Raw genomic sequence first — 26,832 nt, 5'->3', positions numbered from 1 at the left:
ATAATTACTTTTCAATGTATCTTTAGTTGCGTTATTTTGTATAGAATCATATTTATTACCTTCTTTATGAGAAATGTTTTATCTGTGTGTACAATAATATTTAATTATAAATATCAATTCTATCAGCGCACTTTCTCTCGTTCTCTCTCTCACTTACTCACCCAATCATACCCTTTCTCTCAGGCGCACGTACGTGCGGATTTCGCTTACACCTATCACTTGATCCTTAACACTGTTATCACTGTTACTTTAGTTTCTCTATCTACTCTTGTTTTGACAACAATATCTTTTTTTTCTCTTGTTTACCAGACTCGACCTGATTAGGAATTATCACAATGAAAGTCGTCCTATGCGATCCTTAAGACTAATCTGTAGTTCAACAATTAAGTGGAAGCGTTAAAAAATCATGAGCCATTGTATAGCCAGGTATATATAATACACATATAGATAAATCTAATTCTTAGATAAGCATCCGCTTAAGTTTAAATTTAAGCATTTGCTTAAGTCGCTGAAAGTAAAGAGTGTATTAATAATACATGTGCGTCTGCTGAGTAATGTATGTTCATATATTCGAGACAAATCCCAAAACTTAGACAATAAGTCATGCTGACACAGAGGAGATTTTCGATCTTATAGCTGACGAAAGTCGATTTATCAGAGGCACGCGTCCAAAATTATATATGTAGAATTTGATAAGTATATCAATGAGACTCTCTTCTTCAAGAGTGAGATTAGGAACTTTCTAAATCATTTTTACAAAAAACCTGTGTTGTTTATTGTGCCCACTGTGATTGGAGATATAATTCTAAAATATGAGAGCTAGAGAGAGAGAGAGATAAATGCCAACGATAACGCAATAAATTATTTACCGATCTAGTGTAAATTCGTGGCTAAAACATATTAATATCGTCGTATCTCGCGCTTATTAACTGCATGAAATCCTCTGCATGTGTGAGCATAATTTTAAAATCTAAATCGTACTTTCAAGCCTTGGTATCTATATTGTACCTGCATCAGGTACTGCGGACAAAAGGACGGTGAAAGTTTTTTAAGCACGGTACTTCCGAAAATATCTTGCAGAATTATTAATTTTCCTCTTCCTATTTTTTCCACTCTAGCTCACATCAGGATAAAAAATTATTCATAGAAAAAGATATTATCAGAATAATATGATGTATATATATCATGTCTTTTGTTGAATCGACATTTTGTGATTTTCCAATAGTTTTATCTCGATAAAATTCGACAGAGATCTTTCTTCATTGTACCACAAAGACATGGCACTATATACAAGTACATAGACAACCTTTTTGTTTGTAAAATTTAGAAATGAAAGATCTCTTTTTCGTTCTTAACAATACAATAAGTCGCTGCATATCGTTATTAGTCACTCCGCTAATCGAGCTAATATCCTTCCTTTTCTCAGCGTGTTAAGATAAGGCTTCCCTTAAAGAAAATAAAGAAACAAAATAAATATAGGAACATAATCGAAGTTAAATTTATACACTTTCCATCGTTCGCAATATCGTTAGATAAACATTAGTTGCACATGACTGAAATTTTTGTAGCAAGTACACCGCGTCACATTAATATGTTACGTAAGTTTTGGACAAGTTTACGTCATATACACACTAATTCTAATTATATATACAGAATGTGCCACTTCTACCACATTATATTGCAACTGTAGATTCTACGAACGATTTGGAGATGTTCTTTTTCCTTAGCGTAAATGTCGAGGGAGACAATCTTCTTTTTTACAATTTTCAAATCCTTTTTTTTTCAAAATAGCTAAAGAACGTGGTTTCCGCATCCACTGAGCTGCCTAAAGTCTAATACGCGAGAAATTCTTCTATCATAATCATTCATTATTTGAAAATTTTCAGCGTGTCAACATTTTCGCTAAAGAAAATTCAATTCTAAATTGATCAAGAATCTGTCATTAAAAAATAATGCGACAGAAGTAGGACATCCTGTGTATGTACATATATATACATATATATAAACATATAGATATATATATGTACATACACATATTTAATCAGGTAAATTTCAGGATCTTTGTATGAGATATTTCACTTTTCTTTACATTTGTCCACTGCTTTAACAGTATCCTCAAAAAATGTAAGAAATATTAATGCATTGGAAACTATACAGAGTGCGTCACGCTGTTGAAACAGGATATAGTTTCTGTTTCGTTAAACACGAAAGATGCGTGATAAATGTAGAAGACAAATGATACGAGAGAGGAAGAAACAGGATTTAGTTTTTTATGGACCAAGAAGATACAACCGTACCTCTTCAACACACCATTGCGCTTTTGCGTGTCTCTCCCTCTTTCACAATTTTCTTCCCATTTTCAACGAAACGAGAACTACAATCTGTCCAATGTGTGCGATTCACTCTGTATATATACTTATACACACTGTATCACAAATTTGGATTGTGTGAGAATTCATTTCTAAACTTTTTCTTATGCAAAATTACATTTCTCGCATTTCCCTGAACGTACTCCTTTGAACAGAATCTTCTCGGGATATTTACTAAAACTTTCGTACCCTACAGAGAAACGTTACTCTCAAACACCGAGTGTTTCTAGCGAAATTTCCTAAGAAACGTCTTTTATAGTCTAATTTATAAGACTTTTACAACACAGGCGCTATCCACAGTAATCCTTTCGACTTATAATCCGGTATCTTATCAAATATAATTCCTGATATCAGTACAAAGCTATAAAACAACCATAAATAATTATGTATAAATAAAATTCTTATTACTTGAATAAAATAAGAATTTAATGTTTTCCATGCCAAGCGCGATTATAACATGAAAAATGAAAATGATTCTTAGCTATATGAAATTTCAAATTTAAACAGACTATAATAACAATACAATTAGACATGACCGTATAGACGAACTAAAAAGTAATGATGATACTTATTATTACATCAATACTTTGTGTGTCGTTTTTTTCTTTTAATGCAATAAAAATATAAATCGATATTCAAACATACCATGTTAGTAGTAATTCATTCTAGTTACCGTTCTTTCAAGCTGTAATTTATATATATTGCTATATCAAAATTTACGATTGTTCCATATTTCTTGAATTTTTTTTTTTTCATATATTTATGATAAGTAAACTAGTATATTTAGAAATTAAAGATGCACTGCGTTTATATATATATCACGGTTTAACAAAAAAAAGTCGATAATCCTGTGCTGTTATACATGTGCGTCCTGAATTTCTTGTAAGATAACAAAAGTCTATCAGAACCGATATCATTCTTATAATTGACCACAATAAATAAGCACCATCATTATATCGATACAATTATTCAGCAAACGCAACTCATTATCATAAGCGATCACATGATTAATTTGATAACATTGCATAGAAAACTTGGCAATGTTTATGCGTTATTACGGTCAAAGTGCAAAAATAATAACTTTGACCAAGACTGTGTAACTTCATTCATATATATAAAAAAAAAAAAGATATATACCAATACATATAACTTATCGCCAGCTGCTGTTAAAATATTGCGATACAAATGTCTTTCGTATTATACACACATATGACAAAACGTAATTAAATAATAAAATTACATGAAATAAAATATTTACATTTACAGAGAGAGAGAGAAGGGGGGAGAGATACGATGCCGCGTGAAAACAAATATGACGCAATAACAAAAGACAGAGAAGAAAAAAAGAAAGAAAAGCAATAGCAAATCCGAAATATCACTTCCATGGTCATACCAATAGGAATAAAACATCAACTATGCTTCCCACGACAAATCGGACGATCCTGTTCAAAGGTCGGATTATTAAGACAATAATATGCTCGTTTCACTTTGTCGTTTCTTTTTTTCACTTAGGATAATACGAACATCTAAGCTTTATCGATAGAAGCATCTTTCATAATATCGTCTTTAGTGATATTTTGGTTCATCTGGTCGTTTTCATATTCCACAAAATCGTCGAACAAACTTGGCCATGCCTCCGCGTCGTCGTAAGCACCGAGATCATCTCCAATGCTCTCGGCGAAGTTGAGAAACATATTCCACGTGTCTCTGGGTATTCCACGAATATGATGACATTCGAGGAATTTGAGCCACCTAATCAGCAGCGGAGGTTCGCGTATCGTGAAGACGAGTTTCCAGAGAACAATCGCCATGTCGGCCGGCAAGATTCTCTGACCGGACGTCACGTCGAGGCCGAATCGGAATGTGAATCGATAGAGATCTTTGAACAGGTCGCTATTGACCGTCAACTCCTGGACGATTTCGGGCAAGCGAGCCTGTATACCGCGTATACTGTCGACCTTCATCGCCTTCAGTCCCGTGACAAACTCATGGCGCGTGAATTGGCACATCTGCTCCGCATTTAGTTTCCATGCGAGAACGAGAACTTTAAATTCGTCGGGCGACAGTTGCAAGTCATCACAAAGTCTTTCTATTCCGTCAGCTAATATTACGTCCTCGTGAGGATCCTTCAAAATAAATACAATAGGATATCAGTTGCACGATAGTTCTTTATGATGTTCTATCATAAAATTCCTTCTATAGAAAACATCCTGTGTATTTTCTTTGTTTTTATATATAAATTTAACAAAATCAATCTTTGTTTTTATATATAAATTTAACAAAATAAATATGTGTTTTTATATATAAATTCAACAAAATCAATCAAGCACGATCGGCAAGATATAAGGATCATATCTGAATCTGAGGTCTTAGACTACACAAATTACAGAATTTATTATCTTTATTCTGAGTAGAAACAAACTTAAGTTCAATGTGTCCTTTACCTTATATTGGTCAAAAAGTGCGTTCAATTTGCTCTCCGATGGTTCCTTTTGTTGCTTGGGTTCAGTAGACAGATTGAGACCCGACGAAGTACCAGATCGTCCTAGCGGTGGTAATCGCGCATAAAATCCCCGTGATAAACGCAGATTACTTTGTACACTGGGCACAGAGCCACAATTGTCCGAGCCTACAGTATTAAATGTAGGTAGTGTACTTATGGACTTCCTGTTCCCGTTCACATGTGTTTCAGGCACGAAAGAACCAGATTGTTGGCAAGAATTTTGGAACAGACCTCTGAGTTCCATTGTTTCTATATAAAACATGATAAAGATACAAATTTATAAGGTGATGAGAACACCATTTCTAGTTGAGTACAGCACCAACGACTATATAAATATATCACATATTGTTTTGTAATCATCTGTAGAAAGTGATTCGTGTGTAATTGTATAAAAGCAGGACAACGACGATATAATGCATATTCACCGTCTTTATGATCCAATGCGATTGATTGATCAGTGCTGGTTGGTGGAAGTGGCACCTTAAAGCACGAGAAGCAGTTTCCCATTGATGCTGACCGTACTTAACATCAAAAACGATTATCCCATGCATCAGTAATTCAGTCTTACATTGGCAGTCTCGATTGAAAACTGAGGAAACACACAATTACCATTACAATTATTATTACCATTGTTATTATCATCAGTCACTGCCACTTGAGATTCGTATTAAATTCAATATATCTGCTTGGTCATGCAATCGGGAAACCACGGATAGATAGAGGGAGAGAGACGCACTGCCAGTAAACAGACGTACAGATATATATTGTACAACAATAACACGAAGAGTCATGGCAATATCGCAGAGCTACAGGATCTCGTCGCGAGATCGCAGAAAATCTGAGCCGAGACAGATTGTGCGCGTTTCGAGATCATTTATCGCTGATGCTTCGTCAATCTGGAAAGATCTCACATCGCTTCGCGATCAGCCTGTCAAAACAATATCGCAAGCGTCGAGAAGCGACGAGGTTCGAACGCCGAGGGGGTAGGGATGAGTCACGCGCGAAATCGCTCGTACGAGAGAAGGAGAGGGAAGAGACGCACGCGACAAAGTCAGCCGGATTGTATACCTTATTATTGTTAAGGCGATTTCTCGGTCGACCCCGGGTCTCGATATTAGCAGCAATAATAGTAGTAGTAGTAGTAATAGTAGTAGCAGCTGCGGTGGTAGTAGTAGTACTAGCGGTGGTGGTGGAGGTTTCAGACAAGAAAAACCGCCGTGAGACGACAATATCTTGTCTCGACCGCTTTATCAAATTCTCGTCCAAAAGAACGAGTGTCGGAGAGAGGGATGCTCTTCCGGATGTGCCAGGACGTGCCGTGCGTGCGCACCGGTGCGTACGTGCCTGCTCGCGTGCGTATGTGCGTGCGTGATGCGTGCGTGATGCGTGCGTGCGTACGTGGTCGCGTTCGCCGCGAAATCGCCGTGGATCAACAAAACGCCGTCTGTTCGGTGTTTTTCTCGCACATTTTCTCTGTACGACGAAGACGACTCCCCAGCCCGAGTGCTGGTAGGATTCGGCGGTCCAGCCGAGTCTGTGTCATTTGCGATGATGCTGCTGCGGTAACCTCGCGCGACCGTACGACGGCTGCTGCAACGACGACGATCTCATTACACGTTACACCAAGCGTTCATTCGCGATGCCTGCTCGGATGATCGCGGCGACCGACGCTACTTAGCAGGCAACCCGCACGAGTCACCACCACCGAGTCGTCGTTCCGTGATAACACTTGGACGAAACATCTGAAGACATTCCTCGTGCTTCGATACAGACCACAACGACGACAAAGAGAGGCCCCTCGATGGAATAAATAGATGGAGCAGTGCTGCAAACTTGATGCGCGCGATCGACGACAAGGAGTGAAGTCAACGAGTAGCCAATGGGAGAGCTATTGGTTTCCTAGATGGCGCTGTGAGCTCCGAAAACTCGCGACGACAAATGTCTCTGGAATCGATCGTTACTCATCGTCGCGTTGGTATCCGTGACACCGCAGAGGAAAAAGCGAACATGGCGGATATGAAACATTTGAACCGATAAGAGTTGACTGTCGCAAAAATGCAACCGACAGGTGTGACGCTGTTGCATTGTCAAAAGTGTGTTATAAAAAATTGATCTTCACGAATTATTTGATCGGTTCGCGACAATCGTTGTTATTCAATTATTACTGCCGTCTACTACGAGACTATTCCCGGTACGTATATCGATCGCAGTAGTATTATTTGAGGAAGTTGACACGGCGGACTCTTCCTCGTTATCGGTAAATGGTAGATTAAATCAACGGGGAATTACTGTCGTGGATATATGTGAAAGATACACTTCTAGGAGAGTTGATTGAATTAGTACGCATAGAGACATGCTTTGTGAAGGTCTGGTATTACGATATATCGTGCAATATGCCTAATTTTGCGAAGATTTCCTCGTAGTTGTCATAAATTGAACAATTCTACAATATCTCACCGTTAATTCACTCTCAGATTAAAATCTGCGACTACAATTTATTACTTAGCTCGAGCGTTCACTCTTTATAACCTATAAAATTTATAATTGTTGACGCAAATACATCTTCGTATTGCATCTGTCTCAAAAAATAAATTTTAACGATATAAAATTTATCGTATATATAAATAAAACGTTAATGAAATTAATGTTAATTGAGTATCTTCTCTTGTGATCTTTCTACAATATTCGTTTTCTTATACGAAATATTTAAGACACTAAGCCAAATCTAGAACAACATATGTGATATGTGTTATGTTTATCTTTTATTTTGTGATATACGTATGTCTAATAGCAGATAGCACATCATGTCAAAATTACCACGTATAACCAAATCCTTACGGATGTCTACTTGCCTGGAAGGTAGAGAATTTGTTTTTAAACCGAATGATATAATAAGGAAAAGACAAGAGCGAGCAGAAAAACAAGAAAGGTAAATTGGTATTTTGTATTTAAAATAAATGCAGTAAATTCAATATTGTTTACTAGGAATTATTCCAATTGACAAATCCTTCTCTAATGACTTCGACCCTGACATATTAAGGATACTATGCTGAGTAACATGAAAAAAGTATCAGCCATTGGACTTTATTACAAAGTTATTGATAAAAGAAGTTTGAATTGTTCTAGTTATTGACACTTAAATCTCTTGCCTTGTTAAGTTGATAAACCTATCTTATAATAAAATAGATTATACTTTTTATAACGATATAGTATGTTTTTTTTAACCTTATCTATTCCTGTAAAATCTTTTTAATTTTTTATACTTGTCTATTTCATAGCAAACTTGATTGGTGTGAAATATGCAATAATGCATCTAAGGATCTTGGGATATTACTTCAGAAGCTGAAGAAACTTGCAGAACAAGTTTTAGGTAAGTAAAGATCAAATATACATGTATGAATCTTATTTTTTTTATAAGTGTAAGTTTTTAAATTAAATTTCCAATATAGTTAAAAAAGATTGTATCACCTGTTTTGCATACATAATTATGATTCTTTATGCTCCTATTACGTTATCTCCCTTTCAGAGGATATTTCACCAGATGCTTCAAATGAGTTTACAGTTTATGTATTATGTTTATTAATTGAGGATGAGAAATTAACTCGGAAGAAATATGAGATGCTCAATCAAAAAGCGGGATATGTAGAATTTAATGATGCACATGAAATGATGGAGGTGTGATATAATATAACTATAATTTACATCCAACTAAATATATGTATCTTTAAGTCTCATTTATTATTCTCCATAGCTAGTGGCAGAGATTCGGTCAAATTATTATGATGAAATCATACAATTGTTATCGGAAACCAAAGAGAATGCGGATGCAGAAACTCCTAGTTTACACGGTTTTGGTGCAGATATCCCTTACAATCCGACAAGAGTCGTATGGCCCGATACTAGTATACTTCACAATATGTCCACGGAAGGAATAAATTCAACCACCGATAAGTTTACCATGAAGCTATACGGAGCAGGATCTTCAGTGCAGAAGAAATCTGTAGTGAGTGTATATTAGATACGACATAACGATATGATTGATTAGATATGTTAAATATAGGAGGATTAAAAACAAAAAATTAATCACAATTTTCTGGTGGTTTCTTTTCTCGTTTTAATTACAGTTCGACAAAGCAAAATTTATGAAAGGATTAACGAATTGCTTTAAAATCTGTGGTAAGGGATCGTCATTCTCGGAGTTTAAAACAGCAATAGTAGAAAAGCTGAGGGATTCTCAGGATGCAGCCTTACAAACTGAGTTATTCGATATGTTGGGTTGCAATCACTTGGAATTTATAGAATACATAATCGAACATCAGCAGGCGATCGTATCGGCGCATTCATGTCAAAAGATAGTTTCAAGGCCACAGAAACCTGCACAGGGGCCTATAATCAGCGGTCAAGTGACCGTACAGTCCGAGAAGGAGAAGATGCTAAACAAGCAAGTGCGTAAGGAGGAAAAGAAATTGAATAAAATGTCGAATAAGCGGGACGTTAAAGCGGACATCGAGAAAAGCGAATTAGACTCGGCCGAGTTGCGATTTAAAAAACAAGAGGCGTTTGTTAGTAGGAACACGCCCTTATTTCCTAAGAAGTTTATCCCGGAGAAAAACTCGAATTATCCGTTTGTTTTCGATTGCAAAGCGAACAAGCATGCAAGTATCGTGTCGGGACAGAAATTATTGTTGGCCGAAGACGTTACGAGGAAGAACAGTAACCTTTGCGAGGAAGTGCACATACCGATCTCCGAGAGAGAACCTATCAACGTGAAAGTGGACTTCGTGTCGATATCTTCTCTGGACAAGATCGGCCAGATCGCTTTCAATGGCATGAAGTCGTTAAATCAGATACAGAGTATAGTATTTAAGCCAGCGTATGAGACTAACGAGAATCTACTGGTCTGTGCGCCGACCGGTGCGGGTAAGACGAACGTGGCGATGTTGACCATAGTGCACCAGCTGAAGCAGAACATTCAAGACGGACAACTGCAAACGGACCAGTTCAAGATCATTTATGTCGCGCCCATGAAGGCACTGGCAGCGGAGATGACGGCCAACTTCAACAAGAGACTCAGCGCCCTGGGCGTCAAGGTTCGCGAGTACACCGGCGACATGCAGCTGACGAAGCAGGAGATCCAGCAGACTCAGATGATAGTGACCACGCCGGAGAAATGGGACGTCGTCACGAGGAAAGGCAAGGGCGACGTGTCCCTCAGCAGTATCGTGAAACTGTTAATCATCGACGAGGTGCATCTGCTGCACGGTGACAGAGGACCCGTGGTGGAGGCGTTGGTCGCGCGGACCCTGCGACAGGTGGAATCGACGCAGAGCATGATCCGGATAGTCGGGTTGTCCGCGACACTGCCGAACTACGTGGACGTGGCGCGATTCCTGCGCGTCAATCCGTACAAGGGGCTCTTCTATTTCGACCATCGTTTCCGACCGGTGCCGTTGAGCCAGACGTTCGTCGGCGTCAAAGCCATCAAGCCGCTGCAAATGATAAACGACATGGATCTCGTGTGCTACAATCACGTGATGGATATGGTGCGACAGGGCCACCAGGTGATGGTGTTCGTGCACGCGCGGAACGCCACGGTGAAAACGGCCCTGGCGTTGAAGGAGCTAGCCACGAGGAACGAAACGCTCAAGTACTTCCTGTCGGAGAGCCAAGCGAAGCACATGAATAAGGCGTTCGCGTCGTCGCGCAACAAGCATCTCGGCGAGCTCTTCAACAGCGGCTTCTCCGTGCACCACGCCGGCATGACGCGCACCGACCGCAACCTGGTGGAGAAGTACTTCGCCGACGGTCTGATCAAGGTGCTGGTCTGCACCGCCACATTGGCGTGGGGCGTCAACCTGCCGGCGCACGCCGTCATCATACGCGGCACCGAGATCTACGACGCGAAGCACGGCTCGTTCGTGGATCTGGGTATATTGGACGTGCTGCAGATCTTCGGCCGCGCCGGTAGACCGCAGTTCGACACGTCCGGACACGCGGTCATCATCACGACGCACAACAAGCTGTCGCATTACCTGTCGTTGCTGACGAATCAGATACCGATCGAGAGCAGCTTCGTCACGTACTTGGCCGACAATCTGAACGCCGAGGTGACGTTAGGCACGATATCGAACGTGGAGGAGGCGGTTGAGTGGCTCAGCTACACCTACCTGTTCGTACGGATGAAGCTGAACTATCAGGTGTACGGTATACTGTACCAGACCCTCGTGGAAGATCCGAATCTCGAGAAAACTCGGAAGGAGCTCGTGGTTCACGCGGCCAAAGCGTTGGACAAGGCGCAGATGATCAGGTACGACGAGCGCACCGGTGACTTGAGCGCCACCGACCTCGGCCGTATCGCGAGCCACTATTATCTCAAGTACGACACGGTGGAGATCTTCAATCAGATGCAGAAACCCATGATGACCGAGGCGGAGATCCTGGAGATGATATCGCACGCGCAGGAGTTCCAGCAGCTCAAGGTGCGCGACGACGAAGTGGAAGAGTTGGATCAGCTGTTCGACGATTGCAAGGTCGTGGCGAAGGGCGGGGTCGAGAACATCTACGGCAAAGTGAACATATTGCTGCAAACGTATCTGTCGAGAGGCCGAGTGAACGCCTCGTCCCTGATATCCGATCAGGCGTACGTGACGCAGAACGCGACGAGAATAGTACGGGCCCTGTTCGAGGTGATGCTGCGCAAGAACAACGCGATAATGGCCGGACGGCTGCTGACGATGGCGAAGATGTTCGAGGCGCAGCAGTGGGACTACATGACGCCGCTGCGTCAATTCAGCTGCCTGTCCGCGGAGATCATCTACAAGATCGAGCGACGGGAGCTGCCGATTCATCGGCTGAAGGAGATGGCTACGCAGGAGATCGGCGTCATCCTGCGAGATCAACGAATGGCGCTTCTGGTGAAGAAGTGCTGCCTCCAGTTGCCGAAGGTCGACGTGATGTTCAATCTGCAGCCCATCACGCGCACCGTGCTGCGACTGCGGCTGACGCTGATCCCGGAGTTCAGCTGGAACGACCACGCGCACGGCAAGAACTCGCAGCTTTTCTGCATATGGATCGAGGACCCGGACAGCAACTTTATCTACCATTACGAGGACTTCCTCCTGACGAGGAAGGCGGTCGTTCAGAAGATCGAGCAGGAGCTCGTCATCACCATACCGTTGTCCGAGCCGTTGCCGGCTCAGTATTTAATTAAAGTGTCGAGCGCGTATTGGCTCGGCTGCGACGACACGTTCCCGGTGAGCTTTCACGATCTCATCCTACCGGAGACTCATCCGCCTCACACGGACCTGCTGGAGCTGCAACCGTTGCCGACGAGCGCTCTGAAGGATCCCTCTTACGAGGAGCTTTACACATTCTCCCACTTCAACCCCATACAGACTCAGATATTCCATTGCCTCTATCACACGGACAGCAACGTGCTGCTCGGCGCACCGACCGGCTCGGGGAAGACGATCGCTGCGGAGATCGCGATGTTCCGGGTTTTCAAGCGGTATCCCGGTAAGAAGGTCGTCTACATAGCGCCGTTGAAGGCTCTGGTGCGGGAGCGTATAAACGACTGGAAGGTGCGACTGGAGGAGCGGCTGGGTAAAAAAGTGGTGGAGCTGACGGGCGACGTGTCGCCCGACATAAAGATGATAATCGAGGCGCAAGTGATCGTCACCACGCCCGAGAAGTGGGACGGCATCAGCAGGAGCTGGCAGACGAGGAGCTACGTGCGGGAAGTGGCGCTCATAGTGATCGACGAGATTCACCTTCTGGGCGAAGATCGCGGACCGGTGCTGGAGGTCATAGTATCCCGTACGAATTTCATATCATCGCACACCCAAGACAAGGTCAGGATCGTCGGTCTGTCGACCGCACTGGCGAACGCGGTGGACCTGGCCAACTGGCTCAATATCAAGGACATGGGCCTCTACAATTTCCGTCCTTCCGTCCGGCCCGTGCCGCTGGAGGTACATATCAGCGGATTCCCCGGCAAGCAGTACTGCCCCCGCATGGCGACCATGAACAGACCGACCTTCCAAGCGATCAGACATCACGCACCGTCCAGTCCCTCTCTCGTCTTCGTGTCCTCCCGACGACAGACGCGCCTGACCGCGTTGGACCTGATAGCTTACCTCGCGGCGGAAGATAATCCCAAGCAATGGCTGCACATGCCTGAGGAACAAATGGCCGACATCCTGGAGAACGTGAAGGACACCAACTTGAAGCTCACACTCGCCTTCGGCATCGGCCTTCATCACGCGGGTCTGCAAGACCGGGATAGGAAGACCGTGGAGGAATTATTCGTCAATAGTAAGATACAGGTATCGTCGATGAGTATGTGAAGAGTCTCGTACAATCAGACGAAATTAACGGGCTAATGAGAGTCAACTAAGAGCTGTTAGTTTACTAATAAAATTATTAGTTGCTCAAATTAAGTAGAGGATGTAGTTTAGTAAGAAAGATATTAGTCTAGACTATTGATTCGTAAAATTATACGTAGGTATTAATCACCACGGCCACCTTGGCCTGGGGCGTGAACTTCCCCGCTCATCTGGTGGTGATCAAGGGCACGGAGTATTACGACGGCAAACTGCAACGTTACGTGGACATGCCGATCACCGACGTGCTCCAGATGATGGGTCGCGCCGGCAGGCCGCAGTACGACAACTCCGGGGTGGCGGTCGTTCTCGTGCAGGACACAAAGAAGAGCTTTTACAAGAAGTTCCTGTACGAGCCGTTCCCCGTGGAGTCCAGCCTGATGGACGTGTTGCCCGATCACATTAACGCGGAGATTGTCGCTGGTACTATGAAAAACGAACAGGAGTTTCTGGATTACCTCACGTGGACGTACTATTTCCGGAGATTGATGAAGAATCCCAAGTATTACGACTTGGACATTCTGGAGCCTCAGTGTATCAACGAGTACCTCTCGAAGCTGGTGAAAAGCACCCTGCGCTCGCTCATGGATTCGCATTGTATCGATTACGACACGGACGAGCGAACCTTGTTCTCACTCCCGATAGGGAAGATAGCGTCGTTCTATTATCTATCGCACCACACGATGCTGATGTTCACGCAATCGCTGAACGACAAACTTACGCTGGACCAATGCCTACGAATACTCTGCAACTCGCACGAGTACAACGAACTGCCGGTGCGGCACAACGAAGAACTGTTGAACGAGGAACTGGCGAAGCTCTGCCGTTACCCCGTGGATCAGTGCACCTACGATTCCCCGCACACGAAAGCATTTCTCTTGCTGCAATCGCACTTCTCGAGGCTGCCTCCACCGTGCAGCGATTACATCACCGATTTGAAATCCGTGCTCGATCAAGCGATCAGGATACTGCAGGCGATGGTCGACACGGTCGCGGAACGTGGCTGGTTAACCAGTACGATCACGACGATGTACTTGTTTCAAATGATCGTGCAGGCACGTTGGATAGACGAGTCCGCGATCACGACGTTACCGCATGTGAAGCCGACAGATTTACAACTGTTCTCGTCGTTGTCAACGGCGCTCCCAATGTTGTGTCATATTGTGACGCGCGACAATTGCGACAAGCTCGCGACAGTTTTATGCGCGGAATACACGTTGAATCAGATACGGGAGATATACCGAGCGATTAGAGACATGCCGGTAATATCCGTTGACCTAACGCTGGAAAGTATGACGCACAACGAAGTGTCGAGGCAGAAAATCAAGTTCAAGCGTAATAACGATGAACCCATTGATGTTCGGAAGGATGAGTATTACACATTGATCGTCGGGCTCAGGAGAAACAATCATTCCAAGACCTTGAAGGCGAACTCTCCGATGTTCTTGAAGGGAAAAGACGAAGGTTGGTTCCTTGTGTTAGGTGAAATTGTCAATAAAGAGCTGTTAGCGTTGAAGAGGGTGTCCGGTGTGAACGATCAACAGAGATATCACCAGTTGCAATTTCATGTGCCTAATCGATTAGGTAAAGTTATGAAATTTTAGTTGTAAAACCTCGCAGTTTGCGTTTTCCCGTGTGAAGTGAAAAACGAAACGTTTCTTTCAGGATCGATGAAGCTGACGTTCTACTTGATTTCCGACTGTTACATGGGACTGGATCAGCAGTACGATATTTTTTTAAATGTGACGTCCTCGTTCAGAACACCAGCACAAGACTGAACAAATAGGTGATATTGTGTTCAATTATTGCAAATCTTTCTATCGACAATAATACGTGGAATAATGGCAAGGAACGATGCGGGGTACGAGTGCTTCTTATTGGGGGTATATGTTAAACAAGTTATTAGTGGATAACGGAGGAATCAAATCAGCGAGAGATTTGCTATAATTGCATACGAATGTATTGTTACAGGATGTTTATCGCAAGATGTACAGAGACTTGTATATTTTTATGTGATGTAATTTTATTACACGTCTATGTATTATGAAACAATGTACGTATGGATTACTCTACGATTCTTTTCATATAAATATAAACCTTATTATCTCGGAATATATAAAGATAGAAAAAGCAATATGTGCAGGATCAGTGTACAATTCCATATGATCTTTTCCTTTTTTTTCCCGTTTTTAGGAAATAAAAGTCACGGATTACTTCTCTGCGAAATGCAAATTGCTTACTGCATGCCATTCGTTTCGTACCTTGATTTGTTCATAGCAAGTTAAAATTCCTTTAAAAAAAAAATAACTCAAGAGATAATTGATTATTTGAGGTATGCAGAATAATGTTTTTAAGTAATGTAACGAGAAAATAAACACGTTCTTAAAAATTTATAGACTCATTGTGTATACATTTCAATAATATATATACTGACCCCATTTTTTTCAGACTTACACCATATAATAATACAATATTCGAATTATTCGGTTTAGTTTCCTATGCTTAGGTAACAATAGATTATAGGATAGGAAGGATATGAGATCATTCCATTGCTTTGTATGAAAAGAAAAAAAAAAATAATATAAATATATATACTTTAAGTCCTAACTCTCTCGTATTGATTGATGTATCAATCGCGATACAATTCGATGCAGATTATTCATACTAAAGGCACAGAAGAGATTTTATAAAACGTTTCATTGGCCCATTAGTGCATTCGATGCAATTTAAGAGATCGCAATAAAGTAGTGAAATAAGATACGTCAGCTCCATTTACGACGCATCAAATTGAATTTGATCGAGGAAGAGTGCATTTATTTAGAGCTCTAGATTATTTTTTACCTTCCAAAGTAAAAAATTCCAATATTCGATACACAGAAGTTCAAAAGCAAGTGCTACCCCTCATAACAGTGGCATATTCTGTATATAATCACAGTCTAAATTAATCTATAGCCAACTTATAACATTTAATTTTTCAATTATGCTAATGCGAGTTAGTACAAAAGTAACAAAATTTAAGCTAAAATTTAATTTAAGGATAACAAAATTCATATATATATATTTATACATGTACATGCAATTATATATCCTAATTAGTCTTGTATTCTTATATAAGCGATAACAATATTCTCTTCTTTGCCAATAGTTTGAACTCCGCTCTTCGGGTGCGAGTGAAATACACTTTGCACTAACATCTATACAGATGTACCATTAATCAAAGCAAAGAAATATTTAAGCTCCTTCCCATTATCGAAATCTGGAAGTACTGAATATCTCTTGTAAGTAATAAACCGAAATGCATTTATACAAAAAGTTTCGGTAACGGTACATTTCCATTTGTTACATGTAACACAAAGAAGTAACGCTTACCCCGACACCTGTTGTGTAAATTGCTACATAACGCAAATAATATAACGTTAGAAGTTACAGCGGTTATATTCCAGTGCTATTTTTCTTCCTGCATCTTACAAAATCTCGACGTCCCGCTTAATCCCGCTTAATAATCGATAAAACGTTAACTGCCATGCTTCGTTGAACGCCATTCCACTTTAATAGTGTTTATATTCAGATGTCAATGTATAAGCGTACTCATTGGTATATCTTTATCACTCGACAACCAGGGAAGCACTAGCGTAACTGACAGAACTGTCATTCATATTGTTACATTGACTACTTTGAGCATATTTCAAAAACTTTAGATTCATCCTGTGGCCATTTGTACGTCCCTTGAGACAGTTAATTAGCTGTAAATACATGAAATGTTACGTTAGTTTAGAAACTAAGGTCGAACCAGAGGAGACTCGCACGTGAACACGCTTAGTTTTCTATATTACCTGCAATAAAATGCCAATCGGATGCCGACCGCATATAGTATTACCGTATTTTTTAAGATAATCGGTGAACATCGCAGGATTCAAAGTCTCTATGATGTTCATACCCTGCAGACATTTGTTATCATGATAAGATCTGTTAAATATGCGTGAAAATGATATTGGAGATTTCTCTCGATAATCTCTCTTCTCACTCTCACTCTCTCTCTCTCTCTCTCTCTCTCTCGCTCTCTCTTAAGTTAAATGTACAACAAAGAGACTGCAATACATATATACCATTTTATCGAGATTTTGAATAGATCTGTGAATAGGCCCACATGATCTGTCGTAGTAAATATATCGGAAACGCTGACCCCAATGGCAGAAGTCCGAAGAGATGATAAATAATGCCTGCGGATCGGCCATATAGGGCGCTAATAATCTCCCATAAAGTGCTTCTTTCTCCGGACTCAAGGAACCCACCAAAATTGGGATAATAGTAAATGAGTCCTTAAATCTGCACATGTGAAACAGGTGCCACATGAATAAGATACTCATTTTTTATCCTGGTCGTTTAGTGACGGACAGAAGCATGATGTAGGTATCACTTCCAGTTACTTCTCACCGTGAGATACAATCTTCAGCATTTATAATTATAATTGAGAATTAATTTATCTCTAAACGTACTCTTCCATAACTTTGGCGATAAATGGCAACTGCATCTCGATGCTGTGCTCTTCTTCATCCGTGTTCACATCCATCCAATCAAAGTGACCGGTCTCCTCGAGTTCTTTTCTCACTATTAAACATGCACGCATTAGAAGGTGTCCAATTTTTATCCTTACAATACCACACCATTTCTCATTACGTGTACTTCCCATTTACACGAGTGCAAAGTACTACTATCAGATTGGTATTGCGAGGATTAAGGATTGCATTTTATTTATAGAAGAGATTATGTAACATATACCTAATAACTCTTATAACTGTTACAAGCTAAGCATTATATAGATGATTAACGCTATTGATTTAAGGATCAAAATAAGATCTAGGTATATATATACATATATATATATATATATGCATGTACCTTTTTGATCAATATGTAGATCATATAATGGTGTTTGGTAAACGGAAACCGAGGAAAGGGCACAACTTGTTAATCTCACATGATGAGAGGGGCCTAGAATAAATATCCTACGGCTGCATAACAGCACGTTGCACGTTTCATTTGACTGAGAAATTTCAAAAATTACAAACTAAACTATATATATTGCACAGTACAATTATACTTTATACAAAGTTATATTAAAAGAAAAATATAAAATACATTTCATTACTATGCTTCTGTATACATTAAAAAAAAACAATTGAAAAAATAATAATTTCGAAAAAAAAAAGAAATGAATGTTTTTCTATAATTGTAATAAAAAGATTTTATTATAAAAATACTTGGTAAATGATGAAAGATAACAGTAATATAAAAGTAATCTTAAGGCATCTTTTTTTTCCATATACCTCTGAACTTGAAATAAAATCTTGAGTTTATGAACTTAAGATAGTGCTAGATTAATGTAATCCAAACATAATCCAACACTTACACAACTACGGGACTAATCTGCCGGTAAGCAAAACCAGCACATTCCCCGCAATAACTGTAACCTGCATGCCTGCAAAATTATATTACATTTTGATAAAATACTTATGTGTGTGTGTGCGTGACTATATTATATAAGTGATTACTGACGGGGCAATGATTGCTCTCGCAGGTCCATGGGATAAGTCTGCTGCGCTCAACCAATCGTCTAATTGCTTACGCAATTCTGAACCTACAGCGAGTAGTGGTATAACATTGTATATATAGACAATAGAAATATTTATCAAAAGAAACATACGCAATATGCAGAAACTATTTTTGAATTTATTGGAACATCATATTACTTTGCAATTCTGCGAGCGAAACGTTTCGACCTATACCTATTTCTTTCATATGTAAAACAAATACAAAAACTTTAAGTCGGAAAATAAATGAATGTACACAACCAAGATTACGATTAACCGAAAACAAATCTCTCATCTTATCTAATCTCTCTTTCTCTCTTTCTCTTTATGCTCCATATTTCACCGAATGATTGTGAACGTGAGTGACGTTAACAACGAAAATGACCAGCATATTTGCAAGCACGCGCGAATGACGGTGTGGGATATAAATAAAATGTTTTCTTCTTCTTCTTCTTCCTTTTTGTCCGAGCATCGCTTACCATTGTCCGCGTACCAACTACCAGCGTGAGAGGCTCTCCTAGTGAATGCCATTTTTCGGCCGAATATGCCTTTTCTCTTGAACGTTTCTAGCTTGGCGCACAACGATACTTCATCCGATCTCACCTACCGATTACCGCGCAAACAGAGCCCTGGCGAAGTACAAGTAACTTATATTTTAGCCGAGTGTAAAATGTTTATAAAACGCTATCACAAAACCTTGGCAATTGTCCTTCTATAGATCATTCAGTGAATACACGCTGAACGATACGAGTCGACTTGAAAACAAAGGGTGCATCCAGCATTACAACCGAGCACTCGGCGGGCTCTCAGATCCGATTGGTTCGCGCTCTCGCATAGTAAACGGATCGAAAAGTACGTACCAATCAAATCCGAGAGCTCTCTGCACGTTCATTGCTGCGATGCGCTCCATGACGCGCAACATGGCGGACCGTTATCTCGTCGGGCCAATCGTGTCGGAGCGACACTGCCGGTGAGTACGCAAAGAAATTTGCAAACGCGCTCTCGATCACTCGATGGACCTCTCGCGGCCAAGTGCGCCGATTTGCTGACAATCGCTCGTTAGCTCGAAAAAGAATACCCTAGAATCTGCGACGAAGACTCGCTCGGTCGTGAGTCAAGTTCAACACCGTCGTGCCTTCGCCGTGGTAACGATGTAGCCCGACACTCGGGCGACGCTGGACGCACGAGTGCGAGGGTAATATCACCGGGAAATTATCGCACGCTGTTTATCGACGCGTTCACGGCCGGGAGCACGCCGACGCGCACCCCGAGTCGCTCGCTTGAGCACAACGTGAGAGATATTGTTAATATGGCAGACGCTCGTGTCTCTAGTGTTGTTTAAGTTCGTGAAACTGACTGACGAGTGACAAAACAGTGGCTCCTGTGTACCGAAGGGCACGCACTGTGATGTGTATGAGATCCTGATCGCCTCGTGCCGCCGTGTACACGTGCGAGTCTCGCAAACACGCGCGCTTGAAAGAGAGAGGGACTGGATATTCTTCGTGGTCGCCACGGAATTGTCGCCGATCGCGCGGAAGACCCCCTCGCGAACGGAGATCGTCGTCGCGAAGAGAGTTCCTCGACGAGTTTACGCATCAACGAACGTTTTCGCGCGTGTGTGTGTGCGCGTGTGTGGTTTCTCTTTTTTTTTTCTCTTTCGTTTCCTTTTCGGTTTAAACATCCGTCCACTTTGTTTATCGCGGGCTGCGATGATGGGATTCGACATCGTCGCGTCGTCGTGATACGCAGCTGGTGCGCACGTCGCAGGTAGTGTTGCGCGGCTACCGCAAGCCGCGCTTTTCCCTCAATATTTTGACGTCTCGCGTACGCGCGCTATAACCTTCCGCCTCCTTTGTGCTCGCCAACCTCGATTCCCGTACCCGTAACCGATACCTAGTGTCAATATCGCCGTGCGTGTTTACGGGCGTGCGAACGAGCCGTCACAAGTTTCTATTCGCGGCCAGTCCTTTCGGTGATTTCTCACATTTTTCGAGAGAAATGCCCGGTGCTTGATACACCGTGCGTGATTGTCCTGTACACTTTTTGCAAGGTAGAATCGCCGTTGGCGGGACCACACGCGCGTCCGATATCGCACATATGGGTTCTGTCGTTTTTTTTTTCGCGCGACGTCTCACGAAATCAGATGAGATAGAAGCTAGATTTGGCATCGGTAAATGTGTCGAGTATTTAAAGAGTCTTGAGGTTAACACGAACCTTTTGTTTTGGTGTTTTTGGTGTCGCGTGTGATGGGATATGTACTTATTCAGAGCATAAAGACATTATACCCTGAATAAATATGTACTATAACTTCTTTGTAAAGGTGACATGTGTGTAGTTATCGTAGTTATATCCAGTTTGTAGGGATTGTTTGTAATGAGACGGACATAGATGAAGTGCACAATTCGATAATTGGACATATATCCTTAATTCTAAATGATTAGTATAGAGGAAGTGTAGAACTTTCATAGATAATGCACTCGATTGAGCTAAGTGAATAGTTAGTCGAATAACCAAGGTGTAGCAAAGTTGTGACGAATTGTTTGTTTGTTTTTCATTAGGTGTGTTTTTGTCCCTGTGCCACGTTTTGATGTAACTGCTACTGAGACACTGCAATAAAGAGGTGAGTGATAACGTGAATTTCAATAAACATTTTATTCATCAATGAGGAATTACACGATCCCTCTTGTTCCAGGTCACAAGTGATTGTTTGTCATGGGTTATCAGCGATCTCATGAGATTGAAGAGTTTGTGAGTGTTGTATTAGAAGAGGTGCTATAATTGGTTGTTGAACAAAAAGTGCATCAGGTGTGTGTGCCCTCTGGGCAAACGTTTCATATTAGTGGTGCCATCGGGCTATGGCCAACCTGAACTTTGAACAACCACCACGCAGTATTGCGAACGCAAGTCTTTCTTCACGCACAAGCGGCGGGGGGGGTTTAAACACGTCGGCCCTTGTGGGTCATGTCACGCCCACTTCGGGCATGTTCTCAGGCTCGTCTGCAAGCACTTCGAGTACGGTCAATTCTGCGGTAGTCGTTACTAACGTTTATCCCGGTGCGTCTAGCTCCGGAAGTGGACAAAATAGTCACCAACCACAGCAGCAGCAACTCTCTCCTATGGGCAGTAGAGGACTGTTTGGGCAGAGAGCTTTTACTGACAGACGTACGATGCCTGCTCTTGGGTAAGTTCTCCTCTATTATGTAAAAAAATACCCAATGAGAAATCCATGAAATTTGATCCCCTCTATCGTTGTACGGGAAAGTGATCCACGAACATCGTAGAGTAATCTCAGCGACTTTATTTCGCAGAGCTTCGAATCCAATGGGTAGTATGGGCAGTTTTGGAATACCTCCAAGTCGTAATTACGGATCTCAAGGTGCGGTGAACAATTTCCACTCTGTTTTCGGGAGTGGAGGTGGCGGAGACACGAGTACTCCACCTCTGTTAGATCTCTCGGAGTTTCCCTCCTTAACAAATAGAGGTCAAGGTGATTCCATGCCACAACCTAGTCCCATGCCAGGGAAGCAACCATATGGTCAGTATCTAATCATTCTATGTTAAGACTTGAAACATACAAGAAAAAAAAAGTATACTTTCTCACTGTAAACAGAACTGCATCGTTCGTATCCTAATTTGTGGGCAGATCTAAGGCGGATTATTTCGTCGTTGTAATTCTTACTCGTGCTCGTTACAGTTGGAATGGTGAAGCAACCGACATCAGAACCGAGTGAATTTACTATGAGTTCGGAAGACTTTCCCGCGTTACCGGGTACGCAGAATAGAGAGGGTCCGTCACCCGGTGGCAGCGTATCTGGTGATAAGAATATACCTGTAGGACTGGGTCCGGAGATCGGGCAGGACGTATTACAGGCGAACAGAGCGCCCGGGTCTGAGAAATCTCAGTCTTCTAAGAGAGGCATTCAAACATCGCCGGACGGTAAACGAAAAAAGCCAACCATATTATGAGCCAGCCAGCGGATGCGAGGATGCTTAATTTTATGCTATTGTCACACGTAGGCAAGGTGACGAACATACCTGCAAGTATGGTGAAGGATCAATTCGGAATGGTTGGGCTTTTAACGTTTATCAGAGCGGCAGAGACAGACCCGAACTTGGTGTCGCTGGCGTTAGGTCAAGATCTTACTGCGTTAGGATTGAATTTGAACTCGCCGGAAAATCTCTATCAAAACTTCGGTGGTCCTTGGGCAGAAACACCCTGTCGACCACAGGATATTGACTTTCATGTACCACCGGAGTATCTTATAAATGCCGCGATCAGGTATACTCACTTTTTCAATCTATCTCAATGCACCTTATCTCGCGTGTATTTTTTATCGACGCTTTTATCTCTATACTTGTTGTAGTAAATGAGATTAAAGGGAGGTATCAAGTGTTTTTTTTTTATCTGTTTCAGGGATAAGTTAGCGCCAGTTAAACTAAATCGATATAAAGACGATTTACTGTTTTATATGTTTTATACAAATGTTGGGGATGTATTGCAATTAGCGGCGGCGGCGGAATTGTAAGTAGCAGTAAGGAACATCTTAAATTTTTCGGGGATTCTGTAATATCAGCGTGTATACTCACAATCCTATATGAATTCTGTGTGTGATACGAAGGTATAGCAGAGAATGGCGATATCACATGGAAGAGAAGGTTTGGATAACGCAGGCGCCAGGTATGGGAATTGTAGAAAAGACGTCGACATACGAACGTGGTACTTATTATTACTTCGATGCGCAAAACTGGAGAAAGGTAGCTAAGGAATTCCATTTGGATTACACGAAACTAGAAAGTAGACCTCATCTTCCCACGAACTTACACCAAACTCAGCCTTGACTACAGGTATGTACTGGATTTTATTTTTGTTCCTCTTGTATAAAAATTTCTAGCATATATATACGATTATCCGAGAGAAAGGGAGAGAAAAGAATAATATTATAATCACGTATAATTCGATACTCCTGATCTTATTTCGATGCAATTATTATCCTTCTAATTATTCCTTATTGTAAGAAAGAAACGCACAAATAATTTTTAAATTATAATTGAAATTATATATTCTATTTGTTCTAGACTTGTCTGCAGACCATTGTGCTGTCTTTAAGCTGGAAACGAATCAGCTATTGTATAAATGAACAAATTTAATAATCTTTAATAAAAACATAAAATTTGAAGAGTAATAAAGCAAATTTTCTTATCAATGAATTAGACACCCTTCGTCCTTCGGTGTGTCATAATTCTTCATCATCATTACCTTATCGATCTTTCACTCATAAAAGAGATATTGTATTCTCATTATTCTTTTCAGCATTTCTTCAGCATAATTTTTCATGGCACACGTCATCGCACAGCTCTTAATTTATCCGCTTGCGTGGCCAGATTAATTACACTTTCCGAAGCATTTATAACAAAGTGTTCAATATAATTCCGGCTGTTTTTCTCACATTCATCTAAGAAATATCTGCGGAAAGTAATGACAATTATGTGTACTGTGTTTAATATTCTTTTTGTTTCAGTTAGAATTGATTCTCAAATGTGTACCTGTAATTGACCATTATGCCGCAACTATTAGCTACTCCGCGCGGTGAAGGATCGGCTAACCAGTTTATCCTCCACATCACAGCTCCGTTACGTAAATGGAAATTTGCTATAAAAAGAATTATTTATTTTTACAATATACTGATGCCTCATTGATAGTTGTATTTATATCTGACTTATGCCTTTATAATTGATCGTAAAGGAGAAAAGAAGTGTAGAACGTACCGACATTATTTAAGGCATAGCCGCGTCTTTTTTCCTTATATAAATACCAGGCACATGCTCGAAGTAGTGGTTCCTTTAAAAATGTTGACAATTCCTTATTGCTCGTCCATAATGATGTTCCTAGAATGTTTTTTAGAGCTGATACTACATCTTCTGTTTTTAAAGTATCTTTCATGATTTCGTATTCTTGCATGGTGAATATATATTTCGTATCTGTGTGAGACAAAAAATATATTTATAGATCACCTTAATTATTTCCTTTTTTTACAATTTTGTAATAATTGGCAATTACCTTGCTTTAATTTTTCGAGTAACCAAGCTCTGAAGTTAGGTATCGGTGATAAGCTGGATAATAACTGTATGACTGGAAATTCAGTTGTGATTTCATTGACTACTTCTTTTATGAGGTAATTACCAAGTTCAATGCCCTGTACAAAAACATTATTTTACATATATAATTTATTAACTTAAGTTGTAGAGCATATAAAACTCATTATTTTTATATATTATTAAATAAATCAAGTTCCCATTACAAATTAACCACCTGCAATCCTTTCTGAGTAGACGCTATGGAATAGAATATTGCAGCTTTTATTTTAGTTTTGTCTTCTTCCAGAAAAGTTACACGTTTTTTCGCGTTTCCCAAGATTCTAGTTTCGGCTTCTTCGATACCTTTCACACTATCTGCAAAATATAAAAAAAATTAATAATTACCGATTCTCAAGAAATATATCGAACGCATTTATCGTTCTATTAAACCTGGAATAATGTCGCATAATGCTGTGTGTAACATAACGATCGGTTCTCTCGGCATGGATGGATGTGTAAATATGTAACATCTTCTGTATGGTCCAACTCTGCGTTTTAAATCCAACCAATTTTTCATAGGATGTATAGCCTCATAATCTGATACCTGTAGATTTTTCAAGCAACAAATTCAATGCTATCAGTCATGTAAGCTGAAAAATTTCCTCGTATATTTGTGAGATAATCATAAAAAGGGTCACTGACCTTCTGCAATATGTCGCACGAGCTCTCCCATGTTATTCGTTCCATATGCAAGAAACCTACTGAAAACCAAAGTAGAAACAAATCTCGCAGGGTATGATTTAATTGCTGTATTATTATACTTTCATCTGCATTGCTTACTTCTGCCATTAGTTCCTAGTAAAAGAGAGTCTTCAAAGGCAGAACTTCAACTTGGCATTGCAAGAGACAATCACTTTATAATAAAACTTATAAATAAGATAGAATACCTATATTTATAAATATAAGTGTTCCTCTTTTAGTTGCTTACCAAAACATCAGTTCTCAGGTCAACTAAGAACTTCACACCATGCTCTAATCTTCCTATGATAACAAACAACCAGTGATAAGCTGGTGTGAGAATATCTTTCAAAGTTCTTTCATAGGTAATCATTTGTCTTTCATTCTCAGGCTGTGATAAAATCAAAATGTCAATGTATTTGTATATAACATATTTTTTAAGGAACATTATCTACTTGTAGCCACTGTACATACACTTAATCATCCGACAAAGTAATAGTAAAAAAATATATTTTATCAATTTTGACAATGGTTTAATCTTTAATCAGGATGACACGTATAACTCACATGAAATAGTATACCTTGGTGCAGATTAACTTCCTGGCTACCTGACATATGTTATCATGTTGGACAGAATATTGTACAGCCAATGTATGCAAGATCTGTCGACGATCTTCCTTGTTACTTTCGATATACCGGATACATAGAGTGCGTGCCTTGTTCTGCAAATTTCCTTGATGTAGTTTTTAATCAGAGAAATTATTTCTGTGCTACGTATTACAAAAAGATATATATAGTTTGCGACAAAAAACCTCTATGATCCAGTTGCTGACTTTAGTGTTTCTAAATTTGAAAATTCCCTGCAGTTCTTCGTGCACGGGCAATGTGCCGTTCGCATTGTTGTACAAGGAGCATGACTTTCCATACTTGCGCTTCACCGTACTGTCGAAATTGAATCCCGTTATCAGTCTGCAACGTTGGACAATTGGTAGAAATTTCGTGTAAATCTTTCTTGACATTGTAATCACTTCACATCAGTAATCCGTTACAAACTGTGTTAGATAGGAACTGAGAGAGACGGAAGAGGAAAGGTCGGAAATACTTCAAATTTATTTTCAACAGGTGTCACATAACAGCTGCTGTTTTCGCGTACCGCACATGACTGTAAAAATGTA

At 40.7% G+C, this 26,832-nt stretch overlaps 5 protein-coding genes and 1 long non-coding RNA gene across 12 annotated transcripts; 3 read left to right on the top strand and 3 right to left on the bottom strand.

Annotated features, from left to right (window-relative positions):
• Window positions 1–36: 36 nt before the first annotated feature.
• LOC106743293 lies at window positions 37–3,744 on the top strand. Its single transcript, XR_001374347.1, has 2 exons — window positions 37–426; window positions 3,636–3,744. It is a non-coding gene; the product is annotated as an uncharacterized LOC106743293 (long non-coding RNA).
• Window positions 425–6,684, bottom strand: LOC106743291 (DCN1-like protein 3). 2 transcript variants are annotated; one of them, XM_014616995.1, is made up of 4 exons: window positions 5,941–6,684; window positions 5,298–5,461; window positions 4,814–5,121; window positions 425–4,495 (listed from the first exon to the last, which is right to left on the bottom strand). In XM_014616995.1, the coding sequence occupies exons 2-4, from the start codon at window positions 5,377–5,379 to the stop codon at window positions 3,896–3,898; spliced, it is 990 nt and encodes a 329-aa protein (XP_014472481.1). In that variant the 5' UTR covers window positions 5,380–5,461; window positions 5,941–6,684; the 3' UTR covers window positions 425–3,895. The 2 variants fall into 2 exon arrangements, with proteins under 2 accessions (XP_014472481.1, XP_014472482.1); XM_014616996.1 differs by having other exon boundaries at window positions 6,339–6,684.
• Window positions 6,685–6,782: 98 nt separating this feature from the next.
• Window positions 6,783–15,830, top strand: LOC106743290 (activating signal cointegrator 1 complex subunit 3). 3 transcript variants are annotated; one of them, XM_014616992.1, is made up of 8 exons: window positions 6,783–7,063; window positions 7,667–7,801; window positions 8,151–8,242; window positions 8,399–8,547; window positions 8,624–8,875; window positions 8,997–13,196; window positions 13,376–14,837; window positions 14,919–15,031. In XM_014616992.1, the coding sequence occupies exons 2-8, from the start codon at window positions 7,677–7,679 to the stop codon at window positions 15,029–15,031; spliced, it is 6,393 nt and encodes a 2,130-aa protein (XP_014472478.1). In that variant the 5' UTR covers window positions 6,783–7,063; window positions 7,667–7,676. The 3 variants fall into 3 exon arrangements, with proteins under 3 accessions (XP_014472478.1, XP_014472479.1, XP_014472480.1); XM_014616993.1 differs by having other exon boundaries at window positions 6,785–7,063; window positions 7,664–7,801; window positions 14,919–15,830; XM_014616994.1 differs by lacking the exon at window positions 6,783–7,063 and adding an exon at window positions 7,091–7,238.
• On the bottom strand, window positions 15,278–19,630 carry LOC106743292 (protein MEMO1). Of its 2 annotated transcripts, none has more exons than XR_001374346.1 (9): window positions 19,324–19,612; window positions 18,810–18,891; window positions 18,664–18,732; window positions 18,153–18,265; window positions 17,750–17,861; window positions 17,360–17,579; window positions 17,087–17,191; window positions 16,623–16,996; window positions 15,278–16,518 (listed from the first exon to the last, which is right to left on the bottom strand). XR_001374346.1 is itself a non-coding variant. In XM_014616997.1 (9 exons), exons 2-9 carry the CDS (start codon window positions 19,373–19,375, stop codon window positions 16,859–16,861), a joined length of 891 nt encoding a protein of 296 aa, XP_014472483.1. In that variant the 5' UTR covers window positions 19,376–19,473; window positions 19,541–19,630; the 3' UTR covers window positions 15,278–16,858. The 2 variants fall into 2 exon arrangements, 1 of the variants encoding a protein (XP_014472483.1); XM_014616997.1 differs by having other exon boundaries at window positions 15,278–16,996; window positions 19,324–19,473; window positions 19,541–19,630.
• Window positions 19,631–19,970: 340 nt separating this feature from the next.
• LOC106743350 (CCR4-NOT transcription complex subunit 2) lies at window positions 19,971–24,009 on the top strand. Of its 2 annotated transcripts, none has more exons than XM_014617112.1 (9): window positions 19,971–20,611; window positions 21,403–21,464; window positions 21,537–22,025; window positions 22,153–22,379; window positions 22,539–22,781; window positions 22,862–23,123; window positions 23,259–23,366; window positions 23,464–23,689; window positions 23,921–24,009. In XM_014617112.1, exons 3-8 carry the CDS (start codon window positions 21,700–21,702, stop codon window positions 23,681–23,683), a joined length of 1,386 nt encoding a protein of 461 aa, XP_014472598.1. In that variant the 5' UTR covers window positions 19,971–20,611; window positions 21,403–21,464; window positions 21,537–21,699; the 3' UTR covers window positions 23,684–23,689; window positions 23,921–24,009. The 2 variants fall into 2 exon arrangements, with proteins under 2 accessions (XP_014472598.1, XP_014472599.1); XM_014617113.1 differs by lacking the exon at window positions 19,971–20,611 and adding an exon at window positions 20,657–20,894.
• Window positions 24,010–24,167: 158 nt separating this feature from the next.
• LOC106743349 (malonyl-CoA decarboxylase, mitochondrial-like) lies at window positions 24,168–26,823 on the bottom strand. 2 transcript variants are annotated; one of them, XM_014617109.1, is made up of 10 exons: window positions 26,470–26,823; window positions 26,239–26,379; window positions 25,908–26,048; window positions 25,622–25,774; window positions 25,370–25,523; window positions 25,155–25,294; window positions 24,903–25,038; window positions 24,611–24,823; window positions 24,389–24,494; window positions 24,168–24,308 (listed from the first exon to the last, which is right to left on the bottom strand). In XM_014617109.1, the coding sequence occupies exons 1-10, from the start codon at window positions 26,674–26,676 to the stop codon at window positions 24,188–24,190; spliced, it is 1,512 nt and encodes a 503-aa protein (XP_014472595.1). In that variant the 5' UTR covers window positions 26,677–26,823; the 3' UTR covers window positions 24,168–24,187. The 2 variants fall into 2 exon arrangements, with proteins under 2 accessions (XP_014472595.1, XP_014472596.1); XM_014617110.1 differs by lacking the exon at window positions 26,470–26,823 and having other exon boundaries at window positions 26,225–26,364.
• Between the last annotated feature and the right edge of the window lie 9 nt (window positions 26,824–26,832).

Source organism: Dinoponera quadriceps, unplaced genomic scaffold (genome assembly GCF_001313825.1).
Source record: "Dinoponera quadriceps isolate SergipeBrazil2010 unplaced genomic scaffold, ASM131382v1 scaffold616, whole genome shotgun sequence".
NCBI classification, from domain to species: domain Eukaryota; kingdom Metazoa; phylum Arthropoda; class Insecta; order Hymenoptera; family Formicidae; genus Dinoponera; species Dinoponera quadriceps.
This window is presented reverse-complemented; position numbering and strand designations above follow the sequence as displayed.

Coding starts and splice junctions, on each gene's coding strand:
- LOC106743292 (XM_014616997.1), bottom strand. CDS start 19,375: ATGGCATTCACTAGGAGAGCCTCTCACGCTGGTAGTTGGTACGCGGAC. Junction 18,733..18,809: donor GCGAGAGCAATCATTGCCCC/GTCAGTAATCAC, acceptor ATAATTTTGCAG/GCATGCAGGTTACAGTTATT. Junction 16,997..17,086: donor CGATTGGCATTTTATTGCAG/GTAATATAGAAA, acceptor ATGTATTTACAG/CTAATTAACTGTCTCAAGGG.
- LOC106743350 (XM_014617112.1), top strand. CDS start 21,700: ATGGCCAACCTGAACTTTGAACAACCACCACGCAGTATTGCGAACGCA. Junction 22,380..22,538: donor GCCAGGGAAGCAACCATATG/GTCAGTATCTAA, acceptor TGCTCGTTACAG/TTGGAATGGTGAAGCAACCG. Junction 23,367..23,463: donor TTAGCGGCGGCGGCGGAATT/GTAAGTAGCAGT, acceptor TGTGATACGAAG/GTATAGCAGAGAATGGCGAT.
- LOC106743290 (XM_014616993.1), top strand. CDS start 7,677: ATGTCAAAATTACCACGTATAACCAAATCCTTACGGATGTCTACTTGC. Junction 7,802..8,150: donor CGAGCAGAAAAACAAGAAAG/GTAAATTGGTAT, acceptor TCTATTTCATAG/CAAACTTGATTGGTGTGAAA. Junction 8,876..8,996: donor CAGTGCAGAAGAAATCTGTA/GTGAGTGTATAT, acceptor TTTTAATTACAG/TTCGACAAAGCAAAATTTAT.
- LOC106743349 (XM_014617109.1), bottom strand. CDS start 26,676: ATGTCAAGAAAGATTTACACGAAATTTCTACCAATTGTCCAACGTTGC. Junction 25,775..25,907: donor ACCTGAGAACTGATGTTTTG/GTAAGCAACTAA, acceptor CTCTTTTACTAG/GAACTAATGGCAGAAGTAAG. Junction 24,495..24,610: donor CTATGCCTTAAATAATGTCG/GTACGTTCTACA, acceptor TTCTTTTTATAG/CAAATTTCCATTTACGTAAC.
- LOC106743291 (XM_014616995.1), bottom strand. CDS start 5,379: ATGGGAAACTGCTTCTCGTGCTTTAAGGTGCCACTTCCACCAACCAGC. Junction 5,122..5,297: donor CGCATTGGATCATAAAGACG/GTGAATATGCAT, acceptor TGTTTTATATAG/AAACAATGGAACTCAGAGGT. Junction 4,496..4,813: donor CACTTTTTGACCAATATAAG/GTAAAGGACACA, acceptor TTTATTTTGAAG/GATCCTCACGAGGACGTAAT.